Here is a 26,702-nt window from a genome sequence, read left to right as displayed (position 1 = left end):
TTTGAAAGTGCTCACCCTTTGTACTCCAAGAAAAATATAGTCAAAGGACAATATATTAGGGCCTGCAGGATGACGTCCAGAGATGAAGACTTTGAAATGGAAAAAAAGTTTACTAAGGAAAATGTTTAGGACGAAGAAAAACCCAGATGATATAAAAGACAAAATTGAGACAGAAGTGACAGAAAGGAGACCAAATGACTTTAAGCCAATATTAGGATTACCAGTATCTGATGCGGTAGGCCCATTAAAAAAGGCAAATGACAATTTTGACAGTGCACTCATCTTGGAGTATAATGCTTGTGCAAAAATGGTAAGACGAACTATAGATAAAGAATGGAATAATTTTTTAGCATTTACTGACCTAGAGAAACTAAAGAATGAAACGCTAAGAGTAGTTTATAAGAATTCAAGTAACTTAAAACTTTTATTGGAAAATGGTACAAACCAAGAAGTTCAGAGATGGAGAAAAAGGAAGGGAACGTTTAAATGTGGACATTGTCAACAGTGTGCATACATTAGCAATGCAGAAAGTGTGTATTTGGAAAGCAGGGGAATCACCCTTGAAGGCAAGGATTTTAATAATTGTGACTCCGTTGGGCTTGTATATTTAGCGAAATGTCAAACCTGTGAAGCATTCTATATAGGGAAGACAGAACGCAAGCTCAGGAGAAGGGTATACGAACATATGTATGACCTAGAAACAAACAAACAGACTAATGCATTGTACAAACACAAACAAAGCTGTGAAAATGCATACTATACATTTTTTGTGAAAGAAAGGGTGGAAAACAGGGGCAGAGGGGGTTTATGGGAGGAATGTTTGGAGTACAGAGAATTATGGTGTCAGATAGGTTTGGAGGCCAATAAGCCACCGGGTCTCAATGAACATATCTCCATAGCCCCATTATTAAAATTGAGAGCAGCAAAACTGTGATATGCATTTGCACGTTATGTGAATTTTATCACATTTTTACCCATGTTTTCCAATAGTTACAGTAGGTCTTTAAGCTTTTTTGTATTTGTATTTTTATTAAAACGTTGAGTTTGTAATATGTTATGAACACAAGCGTTACACTGATTTATCAAAGGTATTGAACTTGTTTTTTCCTTATATTTTCCTGTTTTTAACATTCTTTTAACTGAGTGAGGCTATACAATTTGCCTTTGGTTTACAATGCAATTTTTATAATACCTGTAATTTCATGACTTATCCACTAGATGGAGGATCAAGTTCATTTAAAGCAAATATTCAAGTTTGTAATTTTAACCATTGAGTCCTACTAAATGTGTTTCTAATAGTATTTTAATTTTATAATTTATTCCTTGTAGTCAAGTGTTTTAAGGATTTTTATTTAAAACATACTTTTATTTCTACATATTTATTCATCAAACATTGTAACATTAAATGTGTTTTAATTGTGGCAACACAGAGAGATGCAACAAGAAAAGTTTTTGGTTTTAAACTAAATTAACCTTTCAATTAATTCATTAACCTAATCAACGTAATTAAGTGAATGGTATAAAAGCACTAGTAGTTTGAACAGCCCACATCTGAGGAAGTGATTTTTAAAATGAAAACATATGGTGGAGTGTTAATGTGCTGTGTTTCTGTGGAATAAAGTGAACTGTAGTGTGCTGAGCCATCTGTGGGTTTTTTTCACAATTTTCTAAGCTTGCCCTGCTCAGGGCTTTAAGGTTTTGCCTGAAAAGCAGCTTCATTTTGTGGATTACTATTTTCTAATCTGTCTTAATTCAAAATTCAAATGTATTAAAGTGCCTCAAACACATAAATGCAAAATGAACATTTCAGACTAAAAAGAAAAGAACAAAAAAAAAAAAAACTTTTGCAAGACTATACAAGCTATGATGTAAATACAAATTAGTAAAACATTAAAACAATCATTGCTAATCATTAAATGTCCAGATCAAAAAGATGTCTTTTAAAGACCACTTGAAGCCACTAAATAAGGATGATGCCCTCAACAGACCTGGAAACAGAAACATGGCATCAATAAGCAAAAAGAAATACTGGAAGACCACACCAATGAAACCAGTAGCAACCATATGTTGGCTGAGCTCAGGGTATGGGTGCTCAGTACCATGCCAGCAATCTCAAGCTTAACCTCTGCTGCTCTTTGCAAGTGTAGAATCCTCATAGCTATCGACTGGGAGCACTCCTATAGTGCTCCCTTGAAGACAATAGCAGTGACATTAACAAAAGATTTTTAATCTCATCAAAAATATACTTAATATTTTAACTATATGCTTTTGTAATATTTTAGTATAGTTATTTTAACCAACACGAACATATTTTCTTCATGTTCTCAAGTCACCTCCAACCTTTCTTCCACAACCATACTTAACCTAACCTCACTAAAAAATCTATACATTGTCCAAGTCCAACAAGAACTGTCCCACCCAAATATTCCAGGATAAAGTTAGCAGAATTTTATCTGTGCTATCTTCCTCACGATCACTTAATGTTTGATAATGCCCATATTCTATCATGTCCAGATTAAGTTCTAAATTCATTTACATTCAGTATTTCAGCTATTCTGCTCCAAAATCTTCAATATTGAATGTAAATTGAATTAGGAATGTAATCTCTTGATTTTATTTATTTATTTTCTCAGTAATTAGTAGATCATCATCATGGGCCTTTTTCAACCATCAGTCAGGCCATACTCTATAGGATAAGTACTATATATGTAGACAGTTTAAGGAGTAGGTAGTTAATCTGCATATTTCCTGGAAGGGAAGGAAGTTGAAGTATTGAGAGAAAAATGGCAAAGCCATGCAGGAACATGCAAACTCCATATAGACAGAGACTTCTGAGTTTTACTGTTTAATACCAGATAGTATTGCCTTAAGCATTTTTATATTTAATTTCTTAAGAGGCAAATTCTGAATTGATTATCCCATATGAAATCTTGATATACCACTCCCTTTCAAATCATGCTGTCTTCTGCTGCTGCTTTTATTTTTTGTTTAATGTTACTTATACCCTCTGATCCAGCCACATAATAACTGCACTCCAAAACATTTTCATACCATTCTGTTTTGTTCCTTCATGTTGCTTCTATACTTAGGCTGTGATGTAAAAACATTACCATTGTGGATAACCCCTGTTTTACTGCTGGCAATAGCATTCTGATTCAGAGATAGCCCTATAGCAGTGCTCCACCTGGAATAGGTAAAGCACTATGGGGGTCTCTCTCCCTGGCCTAGCACAAGTTCTAATGAGGTATTCTAGGGTAACAGCATATGTTAATTAGCCATGCACTTTCCCCTGGAAATGGATGAGGCAAGAACTTTATTCAGCAGAGAAATTCATAGAACTGCCTGGCTGTGTAAATCCTTACACCACTAACATGAGTTAACTTGGCCAAAGGTTTGCAGTCACTCATTATTCTCAATAGAGTTCATGTTACAGGTAAGTCATGAGGAGTTTAGCTGATGGGTAGTATTCAGAGGGTGTGTATGCACATGTGAGTATATATAAAAATATAAGTGGTGTAAGGTGAGTGTGCATCTGTGTGTGTTGGGGCGTCTGCCATACCTAAACTCCCCTTCACTACAGAGAAGGTCATGCAATACTGGGGTGGGGACACTAGAAACCAGAGACTGCTAAATAAGTCCCTAAGTCACTTCAAAATTGAATACAGTAACAGACTTAGCAGCAGGAAAGAGGACATTATACACCAGAGATGATCATGAATAATATCCTAAATTACTTACAAAGTTAGCAGAATACATGTTTTGGGGTACAACACATGGAATACCAAAAAGTATGAACCTGTGCCTGCTATTAACGACTGGTTGTAATGGCCCATCATATACACAGGCTGTGAATAAGACTTCCAGACAAAGACTGGGGAGCAACACTAGACAAAAACAGGGATCCACTTAAAGACTTAATAGAGCAACAGGTCTTACATTCAAGACACATTTTGTGAATAGTAAGAAGAATGAAATTCTGATAATTGGCATTACTTAACTGTAGTCATTCATGATTTACAAGGATGATAAAAATACGAAGCAACATCGGGGATGTGCTGTTAACCCAGAGACAGGTAAAAGGCATCAAGGTGTGTGTGCATGCGTGTGTGTTTGGATATGTGTATACATATGCAGGAATGATTGAGGAGCTGCCTGTACCAATGCAATGCATGCGCTGGCAGCAGTGATTACTGCAAGGGCAACAGAAAAGGATCTGTTAGCTCCAGGGGTAATCACCAAGAAATTCAGAGATATGCAAATGAGCTGATAACAAGGTCTTTCTTCATTGCAGCTGGTGTGTTTCTTACTCATTTCCACAACCCTGCTAAAAGACCTTTTTTACCACAATCTTAATGCTCATGGCCTGGCCTGTTTCTAAATTCTGTCCCTAATTTCCAAGTGATTATTTTCGTACTATGCTCAGGCATCACACATTCTTTATCACATTCTTTTTACTAAATCTTCCCAATATTCTTTATAATCTGTTCATAATACCTGTCTTATCATGTACGAGTTCAAGAAAACTATTGGATTTACTAATTCCATACCACCTTTTCTCCTATTTTGTACATAATTTCCCTTTCATGAGATTTAAATGGAATACCCAAAACCTGAAAAACATAACTCTAATAATTCAGTTTCTAATTCTTCTGTAAAAGTATGTAGCATGTTCCCTACTCATATGTCCCATGATTCCTAGTAAAACTGAATGCATAAGTACTCCTTTTTTCTTACATGACTTCCTAAAACCTTTCTATAATATAATGAAATATTGCCATTCATTCAGCATTTCTTCTTCTTCTATATTCTCAAAAACTATACCTAAAACTGCAATACATTTTCCATTAAAATATACTTATCAGTTGTTTATTATTTTCCTCTAATCCCTTGCTTTTATCTTTATTAAATACTAACAAAAACTCTTTTAACCCTGAATCCATCACCTTAACTACTAATACTCAGACTAGTAACCAGCCTTTTAACTAAAACATTATTCTTTATTTTCACTGATTTATAAATATTCCAAAACCACTTGGCCTTTCACTATCAGAACTACATTATACTAGCACTTCCAACATACTGGGGTACATATTCCCTTCTTAATTTAATATTTTTGATACTTTACTATTTCCTTAATGTCAGCTATTTCAGTATTCATCCATGTTATCCATTTTTCTGATAACATGATTTATCCTTTACATGGTTACGGGGATGTTGGATCCATCCCAACAGCTAATGGGTGCAAGTCATTGAAACCTGTTCTGGATAGAGTAAAACTCTACCACATAATGCACATTCTTATAAATATACTATGCCTACATCTATGGGCAATTTGCAGAATGACAATTCACCTGCTGCATGTCTTTGAGAGGTGTGAGGAAAGTGGAACACACGGAGAAAGCCCATGTTGATGCAGGAAGGGCATGCAGAATTCACACGGCTTCATTACAAAACTGCAAATCTCTCCAGTCATTACACAACATGATTCTAAACTAAATTCATTTTAATGCATTTCCCAGTGATCTACTAACAAGTGGCATCAGATATGAATTCTAATAAACTGATTTGCATGATACCCTTAGCTGATTGCACAGTCCTTATGCTTCTAGAATATCCCATAACAAACACTGAATAACACTACTATCATATATTATAATTTTCCTCATATTATTTAATCAACTGCTTCCTTAACTGTCAAAATGTGTCTTGAATCTTTCCTTTTTATACAAATATTTCTGTCACCGAGTTCTATATAATACCTTTTTTGTAACTTGTTATTTTTTCTTCAGAATGTTATATTTCCTGTTCCATAAGGCAACAGGCCTCCAAACCTGTAATCCTTTTCCTGCTTTTTTACCATACCTGTTCCTAGCTCTTCCTTCCTCTCTTGCTATTTTCAATATTTCATTTACTTCCTGTAATGATCTCTTCTTCCAACAATATCTTATCCCCTACTTTCATGTTTTACAGTCCACCTTTTTATTTCCTCAACATTTTAGCCTTTAAACATTCTTTCAAAGTACTTCCCTACAACTCCCATCATTTCTTTTTGCATATATTTCATTATCCCTTTCCCATTTATAACTATGTCCATATGTCTCTTTTCTCTTTTTACACCCATACCCAGAAAATAATTGCTTCTTTGTTATCTCTTTATTACCTCTAGCAATGATTGATTCTATTTTTAAAAATATTTTTACAAAGTCTTACATTATTCTTTTCTAAATTACTATGCAACTCAACAACATTGCTCTGATAGTCCTTCTGTATGTGGTATTTTCTTTACTAAACAGATTAAAATAATTCCAGAAATCAGACCATGTCACACATGCAGATCTTATACGTACATGCTGATGTCCTTACATTCACTGATGCAGTATTCTTAACAAGATGAGATTCCCTACCATGGAAGCCCGGACATCTGGCCAGTCTACCAAAGACTACTTGTTGCTTTGAAAAGGTATGCTGAACATCACCCATGTAGCATAGGGCATAAAGGTGACATTCAGGCCTACCATAATCTAAACTTGTTTGACCCAGTCTGAACATATCTTTATACCATCAGTCTGTTTACCTGCATCCATTTTCTGCCAGTTGAACACATTTTCATTCTCTAGTGACTACCTATTCCTGTTTGCTGACTTCTATTGCAGTTGCAGATAAGTGCCCCAGTGGGGATTTTGTTTTGTCTTACTTTTTTTGTTCTCCTTGGGGTTAATGTCATCCAAGAAGGGTAAATGCCAGTGTGGGAGACAGATTCCCCATAAAGACTGTCACAATAAGTGTCTTTTTTTGTCTAGGAGTGTCTCATAACCATAAGTCTTGTTCTATTTGTCAGGCATTCATTCTGAAAACCCTTTGCAGACTTTCTTCCCTTTCCTTGTATCTTGAGAACTAGCATCTTCAGTTTCTCGCTAAAGATACAATGGAAGGACTCTTCCACCTTGAGGGTCAGCTGTTAGGGAAGAAGAAGAAGGTGAAAAAGGTATGACCAGAATCTTCTGCTGTCCAGCCACTGACATATGTTTCTGCCAAAGTCATTACAAACCCAGAGGCTTGGCTGGTTGTGTTGTTGGATTTCTCTGCCACGACCATGTCAGAGGCCTGTGAGGGTCTGGCTGGCAGTATGTCCTAAGAGTCCTTGCAGGCATCCATTGTGGACATTCAGGGGGAACCACATTTGATTTTTTCCAAGGGGCCTAGGGGATTTTTTCAATTTTTAATTGGAGAAGAATTTTTTACTATGGTTCTCAACTGCTGTCCTGGGTCTGAGCCTTCTCAGTTTTTTTAGATGAGACATTCCCTTAAAAAAGAAACAAAAAATGAATCATGTTTTTCTGCTCCTAGGGATCCACGAAGTGAGTGGTAGGCCTTCACTCAGGGGCTATGCTTTAATGTCCTTAAAGCCTCCTCAAGGGGTTTCAGTTCCTGCTCCAACTTGGTCTTCTACTCCCCTTAAAAGACCTAGAGAACAGTATTCCTTTGAGGATGAGTCAGATTCAGATAATGAGTCCCTGACTTCTTCTACTCAAATTCCTTCTCATTTAGACTATGGGTCAGACGAGGAGGAATCTATTAGTCCAGATGTTCCTTTTGAGGAAATTTCCTTTGGAGACACACTCTCTAGGATGATGGATTTTTTTAAGTGGGTTGTGCTCAGGTCTCTGATATTCATAAGAGGTACTATGAGTTGCTGCAGTTGGAATCCCCTAAATCTGCGGCTATTCCTCCTATTTTGGCTGCTTTGCTGGATGCTTTTTCCAATGCCTCTCATGCACCTGATCCTCTGCCCCCAGCTCCCAAGAACCCTGTCAGGTTTTGTAGGGTGTCTGAGGATTGTTCTTTCCTATATAAATGTCCTGCTGCTGACCCCTCTGTCGTGTCTATACCCTCTGATAAGCCATATCAATTGCTTCCTTCACCCATGTTATTGCCTTTTGACAAGGGTAGCAGAACTATGGAAAGGTTGGGTAAGAAGGTTTACACTTCTGCTACCCTAGCTTTTAGGGCTATTAATTATCAGACCCATATGTCTAGGTATGTGTTGGCTCTTCTTTCTCAGGCCTATCAACTAACTTATTTCTGACTTTCCAGACTCTGGGGGTACTTCATGGTGTGGCAACCCCATCCTCCTTTTATGGGCATTCCTCAGCCTCCTCAGGAATAACTTTCCTTTTTCCCAGAGGTTCTTCAAAATCTCTTGACTCAGGGTACTATTCAAGAGGTGCCTGTGTCCCAGAGAGGAAAGGATTCTACTCCAGACTGTTTCTAGTGCCCAGAAAAGAGAACACTTGAATATTTATTCTATACCTGTCTCATCTAAACACTTTTCAAAAAGTGTCTTCCTTTCAGATGTTGTCCCTTCAGATTCTGTTTCTTCTCTTGCTCCGTGAGGCCTACATGGTGTCTCTGGATCTCAAGGATACTTGTCTCCATATTACATTTGCTTTTCTCTATTGCTTCCTGGCATTTTCATTTTTCTGCTTTGCCTTTTGGCCTATCTACTCCTCCATTGCTGTTCACCATATGCCTTGCTCCCATGATTGCTTTTTGCAGGCTTTGAGTGAGCCAAATATTTCATTACTTAAACAACCTGTTGACTAAGGAGTGCTCTCCAGAGACCCTTTTGCAAAATCTTCATTTTGCCATTTCCCTTCTTCAGAACCTAGGATTCGCTAAAACTTTCAAAAGGTCTTCTCTGACTCCTTCTCAGGATCATGATTTTCTGGATTGCAGGATTCAGACAGTGCCAATGTTCCCATCCCTGCCCCCTCCAAAGGCCTTACCTCTCATTTATTTCTTTCAAACTCTTCTTCATCTGGCTTCCATTACCACCAGGGAGTTTCTGAAAGCTATGGGTTTCATGGCATCCACCATTCCGATGCTCCCTCTGGTCAAACTTCATATGAAAAAGTTTCAGTGGTTTCTGAAGTCAGTGTGGCTCCAACAGTTCCCGTCTGTAGTTCATCTTCTTCCTTGTCTCAGACAGGAACTTTACTGCTGGATTCAGCAGCTGTCCCTGAATCCAGGGATCCCTTTTTATCCACCTCTTCCCTTTCAGAATTGTTCAGAGATGCTTCAGATATGGGATGGGGGTGACATTTGGTGCCCTAAAAGTACAGGGGATGTGGTCACCTCATCAGCAGAAGGAGCTCATCAATGTCAAAGAGATGAGAGTTCTTCTAATGGCTCTTCAGGCCTTTCATCCTCTTTTTTTCTACAGAGCATCTCAAGGTGTTCACAGACAATACCACAGTGATGTGGTATATCAACAAACAGGGAGGAACAAGATCTTACCTTCTTTGCCAGATGGCACTTCTGATATGGGATCTTGTTGTCAAGTATCAAGTGACTCTTCAGGCAGTTTATATCCCTTCTGGTCAGAACACTGTGGCAGACACACTGAGCAGGTCCTTAACTCAATCCCATGAATGGATGTTTCACAGGAATGTGTTTCTGGACATTATTCACCAGTGTGGTACTCCTCAAGTGGATCTTTTTGCCTCCTCTCTGAACAGACAAATTCCTCTGTTTTGTGCAAGAGTCCCAGGTCCCCTGGTGTGGAAGGTGGACACCCTTTCATTTTCTTGAAAGGGGATACCTCTTTATGCATTCTCTTCCCTTCCTCTCATTCTAAAAGTCCTGTTCAAGATTCAACAAGATGCTCCCAAAATCTTGTTGGTGACTCCCTTTTGGCCACAACAGCACTGGTTGCCTCTACATCTAGCCAAGAGCAATCATCACAAGTTACCTCACAGGGTGGATCTACTCACACAAGACTAGGGATCTCTCATCCATCCCCACCTGTCCTCCCATCAACTGACACTGTGGACGATAGGATTTTGATTCCTCACAGACTTGTGGTGACCCCTAACTGGGAAAAGCCAAAAGACACAACAACAACAGACACCTTTTTTTTTCTGAGGGCATGCTTCAAGTCTTGCAGGAGGCCAGAAAACCTACTAGTAGGCAATCCTATTTATGCAAATGGAAGAGGTTTTCTATTTGGTGTCTCCCTCGTAACCTGGACCTACTTACTGTGATGTTCTTATTGTGTGAGTTGCTCAGTGCTGGTTTGGTCTGTTCTTCCATTAAGACCCACTTATTAGCTATCTATACTTGTCTGTCTTTTTCACCTCCTTTAGCTTCTATATTTGAGGTTATAAATTTCTTAAAAGTATCCTTAATATTAGACATCCCAGGAAGCCTGTTCCTTCTCCCTGGGATCTTAATTTTGTTTTGGAGAAGTTGGCTTCTATTGAGCCTGCTGCTTCAGTTTTTTGCTACATTGTTGTTGTCTGAGTTGCAGCCCCTTATGTATCGTCCTCCTTTTTTGGTCTTTTCATGAGGACAGTGTCTTTCTGCACTAACTCTTCTTTTATGCCTAATGTGGTTAATGAGCTATCACTGAATCAGTCTATTAATCTGCCTACTTTTTCCCCTCTCCACAATCTGACAGTGAGAGGGTGCTGCATACTTTGGACATGCATTGGCAACTCAGGGTTTATTAGGATAAGACTAAGGTTATTAGAAAATGTGATCAGTTATTTGTTTCTTTTCATCCTAAATCTTTGGGACTTGCTGTATCCAAACAAACTATTTCTTCTTGAATTTCTAAGTCTATTTCCTTTTGTTATACTTTTCATGGCAAGAGCCTTCCTTCTTCAGTTAAGGCTCATTCCCCTAGAGCTGTGGCTTCTTTGGGTGCTTTTTTCAAGGGCTTAGATACTAATTCTATTGTTGAAGCAGCTATCTGGTCTTCTGTGCATATCTTTACCAAGCACTACAAGTTGGATGGTATCTCTAGAGCTAGGGCTGGTTTTGCTAGTGCCATTCTTTATGGCATTTTGGGGGGCTCTCCTGTGCCTTCTCCCTCCCAAGTTTTCTTTTGAGCATCTGTTAAGAATACTGCATCAGTGAATGTAAAGATATAGTACAGTTGTGTAAAACATTACCATAACAGTAGATGTTCTTGCCTTCACTGCTACGCTATTCATTCCCTCCCTCCACCCCACCCCACCCCAGTCTTTTGCCTTCCTGGATGTACAAGTTGCCTCTTGGGTTTCTTGGACTGTGTTTCTACTGGGGCATTCACTTCTGATTATGGTAAACCTGAACATCATCTTTATGCCCTGCATTACACAAAGAAGATTTGGGTGATATTCGCCATACCTTTTAAAAGTAACAACTAGTCTTTGATAGACTGGCAGGACATTCGGGCTTCCACAGCAGGGAATCCTATCTGCTAAGAATACTGCATCAGTGAAGGTAAGGATAACTACCATTATGGTAAGCTTTTACGCAACTGTACTTTCTCACAACTCTTCCTCTACCCCTATTATTTCTTGTGAATCTATTACATCAGTGTGACAGCCGTGCCCTAGCCCAGCAATCAAGGAGCCTCAATCCTTACCACTAACACCAGGGAGCTTGTCTCATATAAGAGGAAAGGATAACAAATACATACAGTAAAGTAAAATTTCCCTTAAGTGGACACAGAGATCACAGTCAGTCTGGGGCTGGTTGCTCCCTTGCTCCCCAGGTCCCCAGTAAGGCTCCCCACTGGCACAGCTACAGGGTCCAGATCTCAGCCTAACTGGCAAGCTAACCTCCAGTACCCTCTCTGTCCCACCAGTGCTTTGTGCCCCTGCCCAGGTAGCTGACACACCACACACACTTTGAGATAAGTATTTATACAACTTCACAGACACTCCTGGGAAAGGCTGACACAGATTCTCCAGCTGTGCCCCTTTACCCAGACTATACAGTAGTAATTACTGCCACCACCAGCTAATACTTATCAGCTACACAAAGGTCCTTAAAAGGGTGTCCAATTATTACTGTTCAATATTATTATCCAATTGGTAAGTGTGACTAATCAGTCTAAGGCTTATTAGAGTGGCTTTGTACAATAAACTCTATAAATATGCAATGCACTCTAGAGCTTAACTTAACTCTACATAAACCAGCCACAGCTAAAAGGTTTAAAAATATTTGATAATAAATAATTAAAAACACAAGACAATACTACTACACCACAGTGCTATCCAAGAGTTCAGAGATCACACAGAAACTTAAAACAATACAGTAGGAAAGTTCTGATAAAACATAAAAAACACTTAAGTCTAATCTTTACAGTCCTAGCTATTTCTACAAGAAAACATACTTCTAAAGTAACGTACTTTCATAAAGAGAGTATAAGGCAGTGCTGAGAGTTGGATATCAAGATCAAAATGCTTACAGCCTCTCTCTCAACAATAGTTTTTAAAATCACTCACAAACATCTCTGCTGGGCCCTCCCAGATTACATAATTTTGACACTTAGGTTTTCCCAGTATATACATTACATCATTTTGACACTTAGTCTGGAGTTCCCAGGCCAACAGGCTACATTATTTAGCAAGCTAACACCTGCTCAGGAAACTACAACAATAAAATACATTTCACATGTACACTATAGTGATTATTCCTTCAGTTAGAAGAATAGAAACAATGTATTCAGTTAGCCTCTTCGGCATCACTATCTAGATCAAAGGGTATACAAGACATAATTTTAACTTCAAAAGAACAGATGTGAAATACTTGGCTTAGTTTTTCTTACAGCAGATGGGAATGTTGCTACAATCTTGAAGTTCAACATTTTACAGTGTTTTCTTTCATTTAAGAAACAAGCCTGTATTTTACATTTATATTTACAAATGATAGAATTATATATCCAATTCTATTTGACTAGGCTGGCAGCCTTCACCCCTTTTCTACCAGTCTTCACATCTCCCTCCCCCCTGGAGAACTCAAGCAAGTTTTTCAATTGACCCTTGATAAACGCCGCTTGAGAGAGTTAGGTCTATCTGAGGGTACCTCACCCATTCCCTGTCTTGAGGGCCCATCTGCATTGGCATTGCTAATCCCACTGCGGTGCTGCACTGACATATCATATGTTTGCAACCCCTGGCTCCATCTTAGCAATTTGGCATTTTGCTGACTGGCTCTGTTTAATCATATTAGAGGGTTGTGATCTGTCATAACAGTGAATTTTCTTCCATACAGATAAGGTTGAAGTTTTTCCAGTGCCCACACAATGGCTAGACATTTCATTTCTACGGCTGCATAGCATTACTCCCTGGGTTGGAGCCTATGACTGAGATAAACCACTGGGTGCTCTTCCCCCTCTGAAAAAATCTGGCTAAGTACATCACCCACCCCATGGTTTGAAGCATCCACTTGCACAACAAATTCTTTGCTGTAATCTGGACTGGCTAACACAGGGGGTCCTCCTAAAGCTTTTTTAAGCTTCTGGAATGCCTGCTCACATGCTGGGGTTCACAGTACCGTATCTAGCCTGTTCTTCCTTGTCATGTCTGTGAGGGGAGCAGCTATGGTACTATAACTGGGGACAAACTTTCTGTAGTACCCTGCTGTCCCTAAGAATGCCCTCACCTGCTTTTTAGTAACAGGCGCAGGCCATGCCTGAATGGCTTCCACTTTGGCAGGTTCTGGCCTAATCTTACCACTCCCCACTCTATGTTTTAGGTAGGAGACCTCTGCCATACCCACCTGACATTTGCTCGGCTTAATGGTCAAACCTGCCCTCTGTAGTCTGCCATCACCTCCCTGACATGCTGAAGGTGCTCTGGCCAGGAACAGCTGTAGATGGCAATATCATCTAGGTAAGCAAGGGCAACGCCTCCTGCTTCTGCTAAGATATTATCCACCAGCCTCTGGAAAGTTGCTGTGGCATTCTTCATCCCAAAAGGCATCTTTGTGAACTCATACAAGCCAAAAGGAGTCACAAAGGCTGACTTCTCTCTAGCACTGGGAGTCAAGGGCACCTGCCAGCAACCCTTGGTAAGATCAATGGTTGTAAGATGCTTAGCTCCACCCATTCGATCTAGGGCCTCATCTGTCCTAAGCATGGGGTAAGCATCTGACTCTGTGTGACTATTTAATTTCCAGTAGTCCAAACAGAACCTGGTGCTGCCATCCTTCTTTGGCACCAGTACTACTGGAGGGCCCAGGGACTGTTGGACTCTTGAATCACCCCTAGTTCCAAGATCTGCTGTACCCCCTCCCTCAGAATCTGTCTGACTCTCTCAAGCACCATATAAAGGGCCTGCCTAATAGGTCTTTGGGGTCCTTATCTTGGTGCTTCAACAGGTGGGTGCACCCTTGTTTCACAGTGAACACATCCCCAAAGTCCTGCAACACTTCTCGGATTTCTCGAACTTGGGTAGGAGATAGCTGCTGGAACATTGCTACCCCTTCCACTGAGGTGTCAGCCGACCCTCACTAAGGAGATCTGTCCCTAGATTTCCCTCAGACTCCTCCTCCTGCAATCCACTGCAATTACTCAGCACAAGGACCTCCCTATCATGGTAAGGTTTCATCATGTTAACATGGTACAATTTGTGCCCCTGCCATCTGCTTAGCAGTTCCACCATGTAGTTAACATCACATACCTTTCTTACCACCTTGTAGGGACCCTCCCAAGCTGCTTGCAGCTTGTTGTGTCTGACAGGAATGAGAACCATTACCTGCTGCCCCACAGCATACTCTCTAGCTCGAGCATTCCTGTCATATCACACGTTTTTCTGTTGTTGGGCTTCTGCCAGGTTCTCCTGGGCCAAGCCCATGAGTTCCCTGAGCCTTATCCTAAGGTTTAGGACATATGCCACACTGAATCCTTGTAGATTCACACTCACCTTCCCACTTATCTCAAATTAAATCTAGAGGACCCCTCACTCTATGCCCATACAGCAACTCAATGGGTGAAAAAACTGTGGATTCCTGGGGGACCTCTCTGTAAGCAAACAACAGATGGGGCAAATATGTGTCCCACTCCCTCTTAAAATGATCTGCAAATGCCTGTAGCATGGACTTGATTGTAAAATTTAACCTCTCAACAAGACCATTAGTCAAGGGATGGTAGGGGGTGGTCTTCATGTGCTTCACCTCACAGGACTTCCACAGACAAGCCAGCAGGTCTGACATGAAATTGGCACCTCGGTCAGTCAGTATTTCTTTTGGGAAACCTACCCTGCTGAAAATCTCTAAAAAAGCATTTGCCACCTTCTCTGCCTCAGTGGAGGACAAAGCCACTGCCTCAGGGTATTGTGTAGCATAATCCACTACCACTAGGATATGCTTTTTCGCTGTGGAATTTGGGATACTCAGAGGACCCACAATATCCATAGCTACCCTCTGAAATGGCTCCTCAATCACAGGCAAAGGCATCAAAGGAGCTCTTACCTTGTCTCCTGCCTTGCCTACCTTTTGGCACTGCTCATAGGTCCTGCAGTACCCTGTTACATCTCTGGAAATTCCAGGCCAATAGAAGTTCTGCATAATACACCTCTTTGTACGTTTTATGGCCATATGACCTGCAAAGGGAATATCATGGGCTATCTCTAGAAGCACCAGATGGTAGGCTCTACGCACGACTAACTGCTGTACTCTCTCACCTTCTAGCCCTCCCTCAGGGGTCCACTCTCTGTGTAGTAACCCTTTGTCCCAGTATACAGATTCCCCCTTCCCTTGAGAATTAGGTGCCTCCCTAGATACCTGCCACAGGCCTTGCAATGTAGGGTCTGAGAGCTGAGCCTGTCTCAACTCTCTCCTTGTAACCCTTCCCAGCTACCCTTCCACAGGATGCCTGGTATCCTCTGACAATGATGCCTCACTGTCAGCTTGGGTAGTACTACTCACCTCTACCTTTGCAGTCACTCTGTCCAAGGGACCATCAGTACCCACAATCAGCTGTGGCTCGCCTTCACTCTCACTGCTACAGAGTAGCTCCCTCCTTAAAGTAACCACTTCAACAGTCCTGGCTGCAAGTATGCAGTCTGTCTTTGTCTCCCCCAGGCTACCAGACCCACATGCTTGTCTCCTAGCCTCACTGCATGCAACTGCATAAGTACATGGTACTGCCTCATCCAAATCCTTCCCTCTCAGGACATCTGCAGGATGGTAGTTCCATACCCCTGTTGTCTCAAGGCAACCTATTATTGGCATTTTGTCTTTCCAACTTACTGGCTCCCTCACCTTTGGTTCCCCACCTTGCCTCCATGGACACCTGTATGCCACATGGCCCCACTCGTTGCACTCAAAACATTTAAACCTAGCTCCTGGATGTGTACCTGGACTAGTGCCTTCCCCTGCTACTGGCAGATTCTGTTTGGGCAGTCTGTGCTGCCCACCATGGGTTCCTTTAGACCCATGAGCAGTACTGGGGGTACCCTTCCTGTGCAGGGCTGCTCTGCTTGCCAGGTATAGGTCTCCCTTCTTCTCCAACTCATCTGAAGTAGCACACTGTCTATCAGCTAACCAGATCCTCATGTCCTCAGGCAAAGTGCTAAGGGCTTGTTCCCTCACCAAAAGGTCTGCCAGCCCTTCAAAAGTGATGACCTGAAATCCACTCACTCAGCTATGAAAATAAGTGCTCAGCTCAGCAACATATTCACACACACTTTCATTGCCTTACGTCTATGCTCACGAAACTTTTTTCTATACATTTCAGGTGTTAGCTTAAAACATTCTAAAAGACATTTTTTACAGCAGTATAATCAAAACAGAGTCAGACATTTGTGATATACAAGTTACAGCTTTCTCATGGAGTAAGGGGGTCAGGAACCGTACCCAGAGCCTTTGGTCAACACTATACTGTTTGCATACACTCTCAAACATATGAATGAAACTATCAAAATGATCCCCCTCTTTAAATTGCAGAAGAAATTTACTGAACTGTTGTGCTTTTGGGGTACAGTTACTCCCTTCCCCATGACTTTGGCGAAGAGTCAGCATTTCCCTCTCATGCTTCCTCTGATGGTCCTTTTCTTCGGCTTCTATCTCCAAACGTCTGGCCTCCAACTCAAGTCTCTTTAGCTCCAGCTGGATTTTTAAGTCTACTGCAGAAAGGTTGAGCTGTCCATTCTCAGAGGATCTTGTATCTCCACTTCCAGTCTGATTGTCCTTCGCAGAAAGGTTGAGCTGTTCATTCTCTGAGGATATTGTATCTCCACTGCTAGTCTGATCATCCTCCTGGATGCTGTTTTCTGATGCAGATGTAACCAAGGCTGCAATCAGATCTGCCTTAATCTGGTTTCCATGCACCAGTCCCCTAGCCTGGCACATCTCCACCAGCTGGCTCCTTGTCAGCTTTCCATACTCCTCTGCTGACATGCTGCCTGCCCACCTTGACTAAGCTAACAAAAGAAATAAAACAATTGTGATCTGAACTTTGAGTATTCACTGCATGGCTGTTTTAGAGTACAAAACACCCTCAGAGATCACTGTACATAAGGTACAGGATTCACTCTACCTGCACCACTACAAGCCAATTAGTATGTGAAGTTGATCCCACCACTACAAACCACAATGTGATGGCCTTGCCCTGGCCCAGCATCAAGGAGCCTCAATCCTTACCACTAACACCAGGGAGGGCATCTCATATAAGAGGAAAGGATAACAAATACACACAGTAAAGTACAATTTCCCTTAAGTGCACACAGAGATCACAGTCAGTCTGGGGCTAGTTGCTTCCCAGGTCCCCAATAAGACTCCCCACTGGCACAGCTATAGGGTCCAGATCTCAGCCTAGCTGGCAAGCTAACCTCCAGTACTCTCTCTGTCCCACCAGTGCTTTGTATCCCTGCCCAGGTAGCTGACACACCACACACACTTTGAGATGAGTATTTATACAACTTCACAGACACTGCTGGGAAAGGCTGACACAGATTCTCCAGCTGTGTCCCTTTACCCAGACTATACGGTAGTAATTACTGCCACTACCAGCTAATACTTATCAGCTACCCCAAGGTCCTTAAAGGGTGTTCAATTATTACTGTACAATATTATTATCCAATTGGTAAGTGTGACTAATCAGTCCAAGGCTTATTAGAGTGGCTTTATAGAATAAACTCTCTAAATATGCAATGTACTCTAGAGCTTAACTTAACTCTACACAAACCAGCCACAGGTAAAAGGTTTAAAAATATTTAATAATAAATAATTAAAAACACAAGACAATACGACTACACCACAGTGCTATCCAAGAGTTCAGAAATCACACAGAAACTTAAAACAATACAGTAGGAAAGTTCTGATATAACAGAAAAACACTTAAGTCTAATCTTTATAGTCCTAGCTATTTCTACAAGAAAGCATACTTCTAAAGTAATGTACTTTCATAAAGAGAACAAAAGGCAGCACTGAGAGTTGAATATCAGGATCAAAATGCTTACAGTCTCTCTCTCTCAACAATAGTTTTTAAAATCACTCACAAACATCTCTGTTGGGATCTCCCAGATTACATCATTTTGACACTTAGGGTTTCCCAGTATACACATTACATCATTTTGACACTTAGTCTGGAGTTCCGAGGCTAACAGGCTACATTATTTAGTAAGCTAACATCTGCTCAGGAAACTACAACAATAAAAGACATTTCACATGTACACTCTAGTAATTATTCCTTAAGTTAAAAGAATAGAAATAATGTGTTCAGCTAGCCTCTTTGGCACCACTATGGAGATCAAAGGGTATACAGGACATAATTTTAACTTCAAGAAAACAGATGTGAAATGCTTAGCTTAGTTTTCCTTACAGCAGATGGCAATGTTGCTACAATCTTGAAGCTGAGCATTTTACAGTGTTTACTTTCATTTAAGAAACAAACCTGTATTTTACATTTATATTTACAAATGATAGAATTATGTATCAAATTCTTCAAACACGAGGCACAGTGCAAGCAATAAACTAATAAACCAAAAATAACGCTGTGAAAGGACAAATCCGCACCGGACAGCCGAGAGAACTAACAAACACCTTTATTAAACGTTTGACAATCACCACGTTTTTCGTCACATAACAGTTAGACTTCACCAGACAAATACAAACACTAATTGACACACATATATATGCTGACAAATCATTTAAACTAACCAATAAAAACCTCGCTGAACAATACTCATAAATATAAATGAGTCCATTGTACCTAACATATGTAAAGTCTAAATAAATTCTCGATGGCATGAATACATTTAAATACAAACCAATATTTTAAATGTTATGAAAATTGAATAGCATCTAATGAAAAAACCTGTTATTGTATTCTTAGAGAATACTTATAATATATTTGAAAAATAAATATGAATGGAATTTAAACAAATGATTCAGAAATATATTTTTTTAGTAGACAATACTCCCATCTGGTGGTCAGAATAAGAGTACACATAAATTTCATCGTAAATAATGAACCAAAGCAATATACAAATAATAAATATCACCCCATTGGATGTCCTGAATACATAAATAAATGAATAAATATATATATATATATATATATATATGTAATGTAGATAAATAGTATAATGAATATAAGTTAATATAATAAATATGTGATATATGGATAAAATATATATATAAATGTATATGATGAATAAATAGTCTAGGAAGTAGTATATAAATATAAACCTGTAAATGTAAAAATTAAAATATAAAACAATGATATATATATATATATATATATATATATATATATATATATATGTGCACAAACATATAACATAGATGTAAATCTAAACGAATATGTGTAAGTGTACATGTTAAATGACCCTGAACATGCACATGTGCAAAATTATAATATAATATGATATATAAAAAATATATATAAAAAATATATATATAACATATAAAATATGATATATGAATATGTATGTAGTACCATCCATTAGATTACATGTATATAAATTAAGTGAAAAAATATAAAATATAATATAATATAATAATTACAATTTAGCTGCCCTTAATTTTAAAATTAAGATTTATTATTTGTATATTGCTTTGGTTCATTATTTACGATGAAATTTATGTGTACTCTTATTTTGACCACCAGATGGGAGTATTGTCCAAAAAATATCTTTCAGAATCATTTGTTTAAATTCCATTCATATTTATTTTTCAAATATATTATAAGGATTCTCTAAGAATACAATAACAGTTTTTTTCATTAAATGCGATTCAATTTTCATAACATTTAAAATATTGGTTTGTATTTAAATGTATTCATGCCATCGAGAATTTATTTAGACTTTACGTATGTTAGGTACAATGGACTCATTTATATTTATGAGTATTGTTCAGCGAGGTTTTTATTGGTTAGTTTAAATGATTTGTCAGCATATATATATGTGTCAATTAGTGTTTGTATTTGTCTGATGAAGTCTAACTGTTATGTGACGAAAAACGTGGTGATTGTCAAACGTTTAATAAAGGTGTTTGTTAGTTCTCTCGGCTGTCTGGTACGGATTTGTCCTTTCACAGCGCTATTTTTGGTTTATTAGTTTATTGCTTACACTGTGCCTCGTGTTTGAAGTTTATCAGTTTCTATGGAGGGTGAGGACAGCTTTTCCCCGGTCCGTTTGGGCACTGATACATCTCAGGGGAATCAACTTCCGGCACTTATTGGACAGCTGAGTCAGCTAGTTGCTCTGCTGACTCCTCTTTGTAACACACTTGTTTATCAGAGTTAAACGAGACTCTTCCTGGAAACCAGAACGCATTGCATATGCGTGGAGAAAGCAATGGAGTCGGTGGAGATGGACATGCGTTGAATCGCAATATCGTAGAAGTTGCGAATACAGGACCTAGTGGTGCTAATAACTTCCCTAACATTTTGAACCAGGACAGCAGTTCTATTTTGGATTATAATGGATATGGAAGTGTTCACAAACCGCCAGGGAATCAAGGTGACTGCTTGCACAGTAATGACATTTCTTTGAGTGAGTGGCTTAAACGCAAAGTTGCGTTTAATGATATTTCAGTTACAGACAATGATAATATGTGTACATATGCTGACAACATACATAAACGTAATGATTTATTGTTTAAATACAAGATTTTAAATATTGATAATGCTTATTTAAAAGAATGCCTTCATGCTAAAATTGTACCGAAAGGTTTACGCATTCATAAATTTCTAACAACGTAAAAGAAGGCACAAAGTTTTATGACAAGTTGTTAAATATGTTTGATGGATGGGGCCTTGAGCTCCTGAGAGGCATTATTAAGAATAATGAGGATGAAATTGAATGTTTAATGAAACAAATTGATGTCATTAATGGGAAGATTACTAATGACCTTTTATTCACTGTAGATTTAGAGAAAAAGAAATATTTAGATCTTAGAAGGGATATAGATACGGTGTGAAAAAATTTTAGAAAAGAAAAAAAGAAAGATAATGAGGGATACATTTGAATATGAACAGGGGATTCAGTACCCCAAACCGAGAATTATTTTCAATCATAAAAATGAGAGATATTTGTATAATGATAAATATAGACATGACAATACTGATCATCATGAAGAGGGACAGGGCGATTTACCACATGACATTTTTGACCCTTTAGAATTCCCCCCCTTCGGAGGTCAGAAAGGATCAGAAACCAGAAAGAAGGGAATTTCCAGAGGAATGGATGGAGGGAAGGGGGGAGGGGAAGAGGCAGGAGATATTAGATGATGGTCTCTCAGTTGTTTTAACTAATGACATTAACATTGATTTTAATATTACTGATAGCAATTTAGAAAATGTATGTGATATACCTGTTATTTGCACATGTGCTAATTTTAAGAATTTTAATATATTCAACTATCCAGAACTTGAAATTAATGACATTTATTTGAATTGTTTTCTAAAGGGCTTAACTTCGTCCCAAGAACTAAATGTGACATCACCAGATTGATTATTGATGTTAAGATGTTTTTGAAGAAAATGAATTTAGAGTTAATTTGTGGTGATACTTTAGGAGAAGTTGATTATTCTAAGGAATTAAAGAAAAAAAGTACCTGGAACCCCCCCATACACCCACAATTAAGAAATTTTGAGAACATTGTGGAGAATGAATTGAGACAAGCAGTTAGAACCAATAAATTTATTCCTAATCTTACAACAGGTGAACTAACATTACTTAAGAAGTTAAAAGAAAATTCTAACCTGAGAATAATGAAACCAGATAAAGGGGGAGGGGTGGTACTTATGAGTTCCAGTACATATGAGAGTAAAATGTTAAATTTATTGTTAGATGAGTCTAAATATGGTAATGTTTCTATCAATGAGATTAACATCGGTTATAAGAGAATTTATACAATAATATATGATTTATTTTTGGAGGGACTTATCGATTATAGTATGTTTGAATTTTTATATAATAATAAACCAAAAATCCCATCAATTTTCGGCATTCCCAATGTACACAAAAATAGTAAAAATCCTCCCTTATGACCCATAGTAGCAGCAGAAGGTTCAGCCTTTTCCCCTTTAGCAAAGTACATTGACACTAAATTAAAAGACTTAATGCTTAAAGGAACATCATATTTGAAAGATTCATGGGACTTTCTAGAAAAAGTGAAGAATATTACTAAGAGTAATGAGATTATTTTTGTGGCTATAGATGTAATAGACTTGTTTCGTTCAATACCCCACAGTATAGGAATTGAATAGTTTGAAGATGCTATAAGATTTTTCAATGAACTAGAAGATGACGAAATTCATGTTTGTGTAAATTTAATGGAGTTGGTTTTGAAATACAATTATTTATTTTTTCAAGGAGACTACTTCCATCAAATAAGTGGGGTGGCTATGGGAGCAAGATGTGCTCCCATATATGCCAACATAGTTTTAAATACTTGGGAAGAAAAATACATTTATAATAGTGTGTATAATGGATGTTGGGTTTTATATAAATGATTTTTGGATGATATTATCATATTTTGGAAAGATAGTATTGACAAGTTAAATGATTTCATTAAATATATCAATCGTACTACTACTTTTTTAAAATTTACTCATGAAATAGACGCACACAGTATTAATTATCTTGATGTAACATTAGAGAAAGATAGAGATAATTTTAGGTCAATGGTTTATAGGAAAAAAACTTTCTCCAATTCTTATTTACACTAAAAAAGTGGGCAGCCTTTACACCAGAAGAGAAGTATTGTAAAAGGTCAAATGGTTAGGATTTCAAGAATGACATCGAATGATCAAGATTTTATTAATGAAATGGAATTTTTGGTTAGTATGTTTTTGGATAGAGGCTATCTGGCGGATTTTTGTAACCACATTAAAACAGAAGTTATACAAGGGAGAAAAAATAGGTTTGCACTTATATTGAATTATAATCCCCCTATTATTGCTGATATTAAGGCATTTGATTCTACTGAATCAATGAAAGACAAAGTATACACTTGGTCATTCATAACTGATTTTAGTGGGGATGCAGGCATCGTTAAACAAGTATTTTTTAGGGAATGGGAGACATTCTTCAACATTACGGATTTGTATTTTAACAAATCAAACAATTCTTTTAATATAATTTTTAGAAGGGGACGTAATATGAAAGATTGGTTGACAGCTCAATATAAAGTGAACAAGAAAAGCACTAAAATTAGTGGTACTTATCCTTGTGGAATGTGTTCACAATGCTCATTCATGATTAATTCGCATAATATCTTCATCGAAGCAAGAGAAAGAGAGATTGTTGGCAAAACACATAGTAATTGCAATTCTTTTGGAGTAGTATATATTGCACTATGTGGAATATGCTCGGCCTTCTACATAGGGAAGACAGAGAGGAAGGTAAAAAGGAGGGTTTATGAACACTTGAATGATATCAAAAATAAGAAAGAATATAATGCATTGTATAAGCATATGAATATCTGCCCCTTGGCGAAATATAAATTTTTCATTTTGGAGGAGATTCAGAAGGATGAAAGAGGGGGCTTGTGGGAGACTCAGATTGAATACCGGGAATTATTTTGGCAAATTGTCCTGGAGGCAAAGAAATTTGCGGGTTTAAACGACAGTATCTCTCTCGCCCCAGTTTTAAAATTAAGGGCAGCTAAATTGTAATTATTATATTATATTATATTTTATATTTTTTCACTTAATTTATATACATGTAATCTAATGGATGGTACTACATACATATTCATATATCATATTTTATATATTATATATATTTTTTTTATATATATTTTTTATATATCATATTATATTATTTTGCACATGTGCATGTTCAGGGTCATTTAACATGTACACTTACACATATTCGTTTAGATTTACATCTATGTTATATGTTTGTGCACACACACACACACACACACATATATATATATATATATATATATATATATATATACACATTGTTTTATATTTTAATGTTTACATTTACAGGTTTATATTTATATACTACTTCCTAGTCTATTTATTCATCATATACATTTATATATATATTTTATCCATATATCACATATTTATTATATTAACTTATATTCATTATACTATTTATCTACATTACATATATATATATATATATATATATATATATATATATATATATATATATATATATATATTTATTCATTTATTTATGTATTCAGGACATCCAATGGGGTGATATTTATTATTTGTATATTGCTTTGGTTCATTATTTACGATGAAATTTATGTGTACTCTTATTCTGACCACCAGATGGGAGTATTGTCTACTAAAAAATATCTTTCTGAATCATTTGTTTAAATTCCATTCATGTTTATTTTTCAAATATATTATAAGGATTCTCTAAGAATACAATAACAGTTTTTTTCATTAAATGCTATTCAATTTTCATAACATTTAAAATATTGGTTTGTATTTAAATGTATTCATGCCATCGAGAATTTATTTAGACTTTACGTATGTTAGGTACAATGGACTCATTTATATTTATGAGTATTGTTCAGCGAGGTTTTTATTGGTTAGTTTAAATGACTTGTCAGCATATATATATGTGTCAATTAGTGTTTGTATTTGTCTGATGAAGTCTAACTGTTATGTGATGAAAAACGTGGTGATTGTCATACATTTAATAAAGGTGTTTGTTAGTTCTCTCGGCTGTCCGGTGCGGATGTATCAAATTCTATTTGACTAGGCTGGCAGCCTTTACCCCTTCTCTACCAGTCTTCACAATCAGCACAATCCTTTTATTCATTTTACTGCTTTTTCTTTTTATTATCTTCCCAAAAATCACTTCAGGCTATCAACTGTTCTGAACACCCTGTTGACATATCTCATCTTCTCATTTCCTTCAGCCTATCCCCATACATTATATACTATCCCTATATATGTTATACTATCCCTATACATTATATACTATCCCTATACATGATATACTAAATTTCTATTAAGATTTTCTCTTATAAGTCTACTGTCACCTTTCACCTACATTTTTTGGGTCTCTGATGCCTGCCATCCCTCATTGTGGTCTGTTGGCCTTTTCATGCCTTGATGGACAAGAGCTGTTCTTGGCATATTCATTCCTTGAAAGACAAGAGTTAACTTCTCTGACCTTCATCAAACCTTCATCAGAGTTTTCTGCTTAGTCTGTAACCCAACTTGCTAGCAGCTAACATGAGCATTTATGCCACCAGAGGGACACAAAAGGCTTCCACAAACATGCTCCAACTACAAGAGTTACCATTACCAGCTTGGTAGAGCCATACCTCTTAGGCCAGTGGTCAGAGCTTAATGATAGTCAACCAAGCCTCTACTTGCATGATGGCAATGGCCAGACAGCAGCAGACACATGCTTGCAAAATGGGAAATTAGGAAGAGAATATTTGGGTCAGTATGTCACTCTCCCTGCCCAGCTCTTCCAGTTACTGTGAGTCTAATCAAACCAGGACTATTTGGTTGTAACCAGCTCTTTATCCCTCTATGCAATACAGCTGGGATTCTTTTTCCTATTTTTAAATATCCTGCCTTGCAATTTTCTATATATTGCATAATACCTGTACCTGTTTTTCCTTTTTTTTCTTAAGTGATATTTAAAAATCACAACATCACTCACACATATTACATCATCTTGAAATGAAAAGTAAAGATTACTTTCTTAATTTGTACAAATAATTGTCTTTTGGATCCTTCTTAAGTGGAAGCAGGCATCCCTTTGACATTTACATGTCTTCTCTACAGCAGGTATCAGCATAGCTCTCAACCTTCCATCTCCAAAATGAGGAACAATAGCCCTCATAATGTAGAACAAATGGGCAAAATGTGGAACACATAATAATGGCTTACTAACAACTTCAACTAGGAAGTCCATAGGATGGTTAAAATATGCTGGTTTTACTTATAAAGAAGATATTTTAATGAATTAATATGATTAATTTCTATTTACAATGGATTTCACTTAAAAAAATTTAACACTGAATGTGTGACAGAGTCTTTCAATGTGGAACATTGAGGAACTTTGAGGCACATGAACTTTTTAAGTCCCCAAATGAGGTACGTTCCTCGTAATGAGGTACACTTTAGAGGTATGGGTATCAGTTACGAGGACTTACCCTTATTAAATATCTTTACAGCCAATACATTTATATTTCCTTTTTGAATGAAAAGCTACTCCATAGTACTCCTTTTTTTGTAACAGCTACACTATAGGCCCATGAGATTATTTTTCAAGTTACTTTCTGCCTTCTACATCCTATAATTCATATGTTTTTAAATACTAGCATAGTCCAGGTACAGCTTTGTAACCATTTTAATACAGTAAGCCTTATTCCACTATTTTTAAACTACCAATATTAATGGACAAAATATAGAAATTATTTGATTTATTTAATATTTGAAAATGTTTCTAATCACCATCTTCCCCATTTAACATTTCCCT

The 26,702-nt window shown here is 37.6% G+C and overlaps 1 protein-coding gene across 1 annotated transcript in view; it reads left to right on the top strand.

Annotated features, from left to right (window-relative positions):
- Positions 1-26,702, top strand: part of LOC122805905 (uncharacterized oxidoreductase TM_0325-like) — a 107,975-nt gene that overhangs the window by 11,391 nt on the left and 69,882 nt on the right. The window contains exons 2-3 of the mRNA XM_044076150.1: positions 10,310-10,322; positions 17,137-17,146. Of these exons, the coding sequence (XP_043932085.1) occupies positions 10,310-10,322; positions 17,137-17,146 (23 nt within the window). The remainder of the gene's footprint in view (positions 1-10,309; positions 10,323-17,136; positions 17,147-26,702) is intronic.

Source organism: Protopterus annectens, chromosome 7.part0 (assembly GCF_019279795.1).
Source record: "Protopterus annectens isolate FY-2018-M chromosome 7.part0, PAN1.0, whole genome shotgun sequence".
NCBI lineage: Eukaryota > Metazoa > Chordata > Ceratodontiformes > Protopteridae > Protopterus > Protopterus annectens.
The sequence above is the reverse complement of the archived record's forward strand: the minus strand, read 5'-3'. Positions and strand labels throughout refer to the sequence as shown.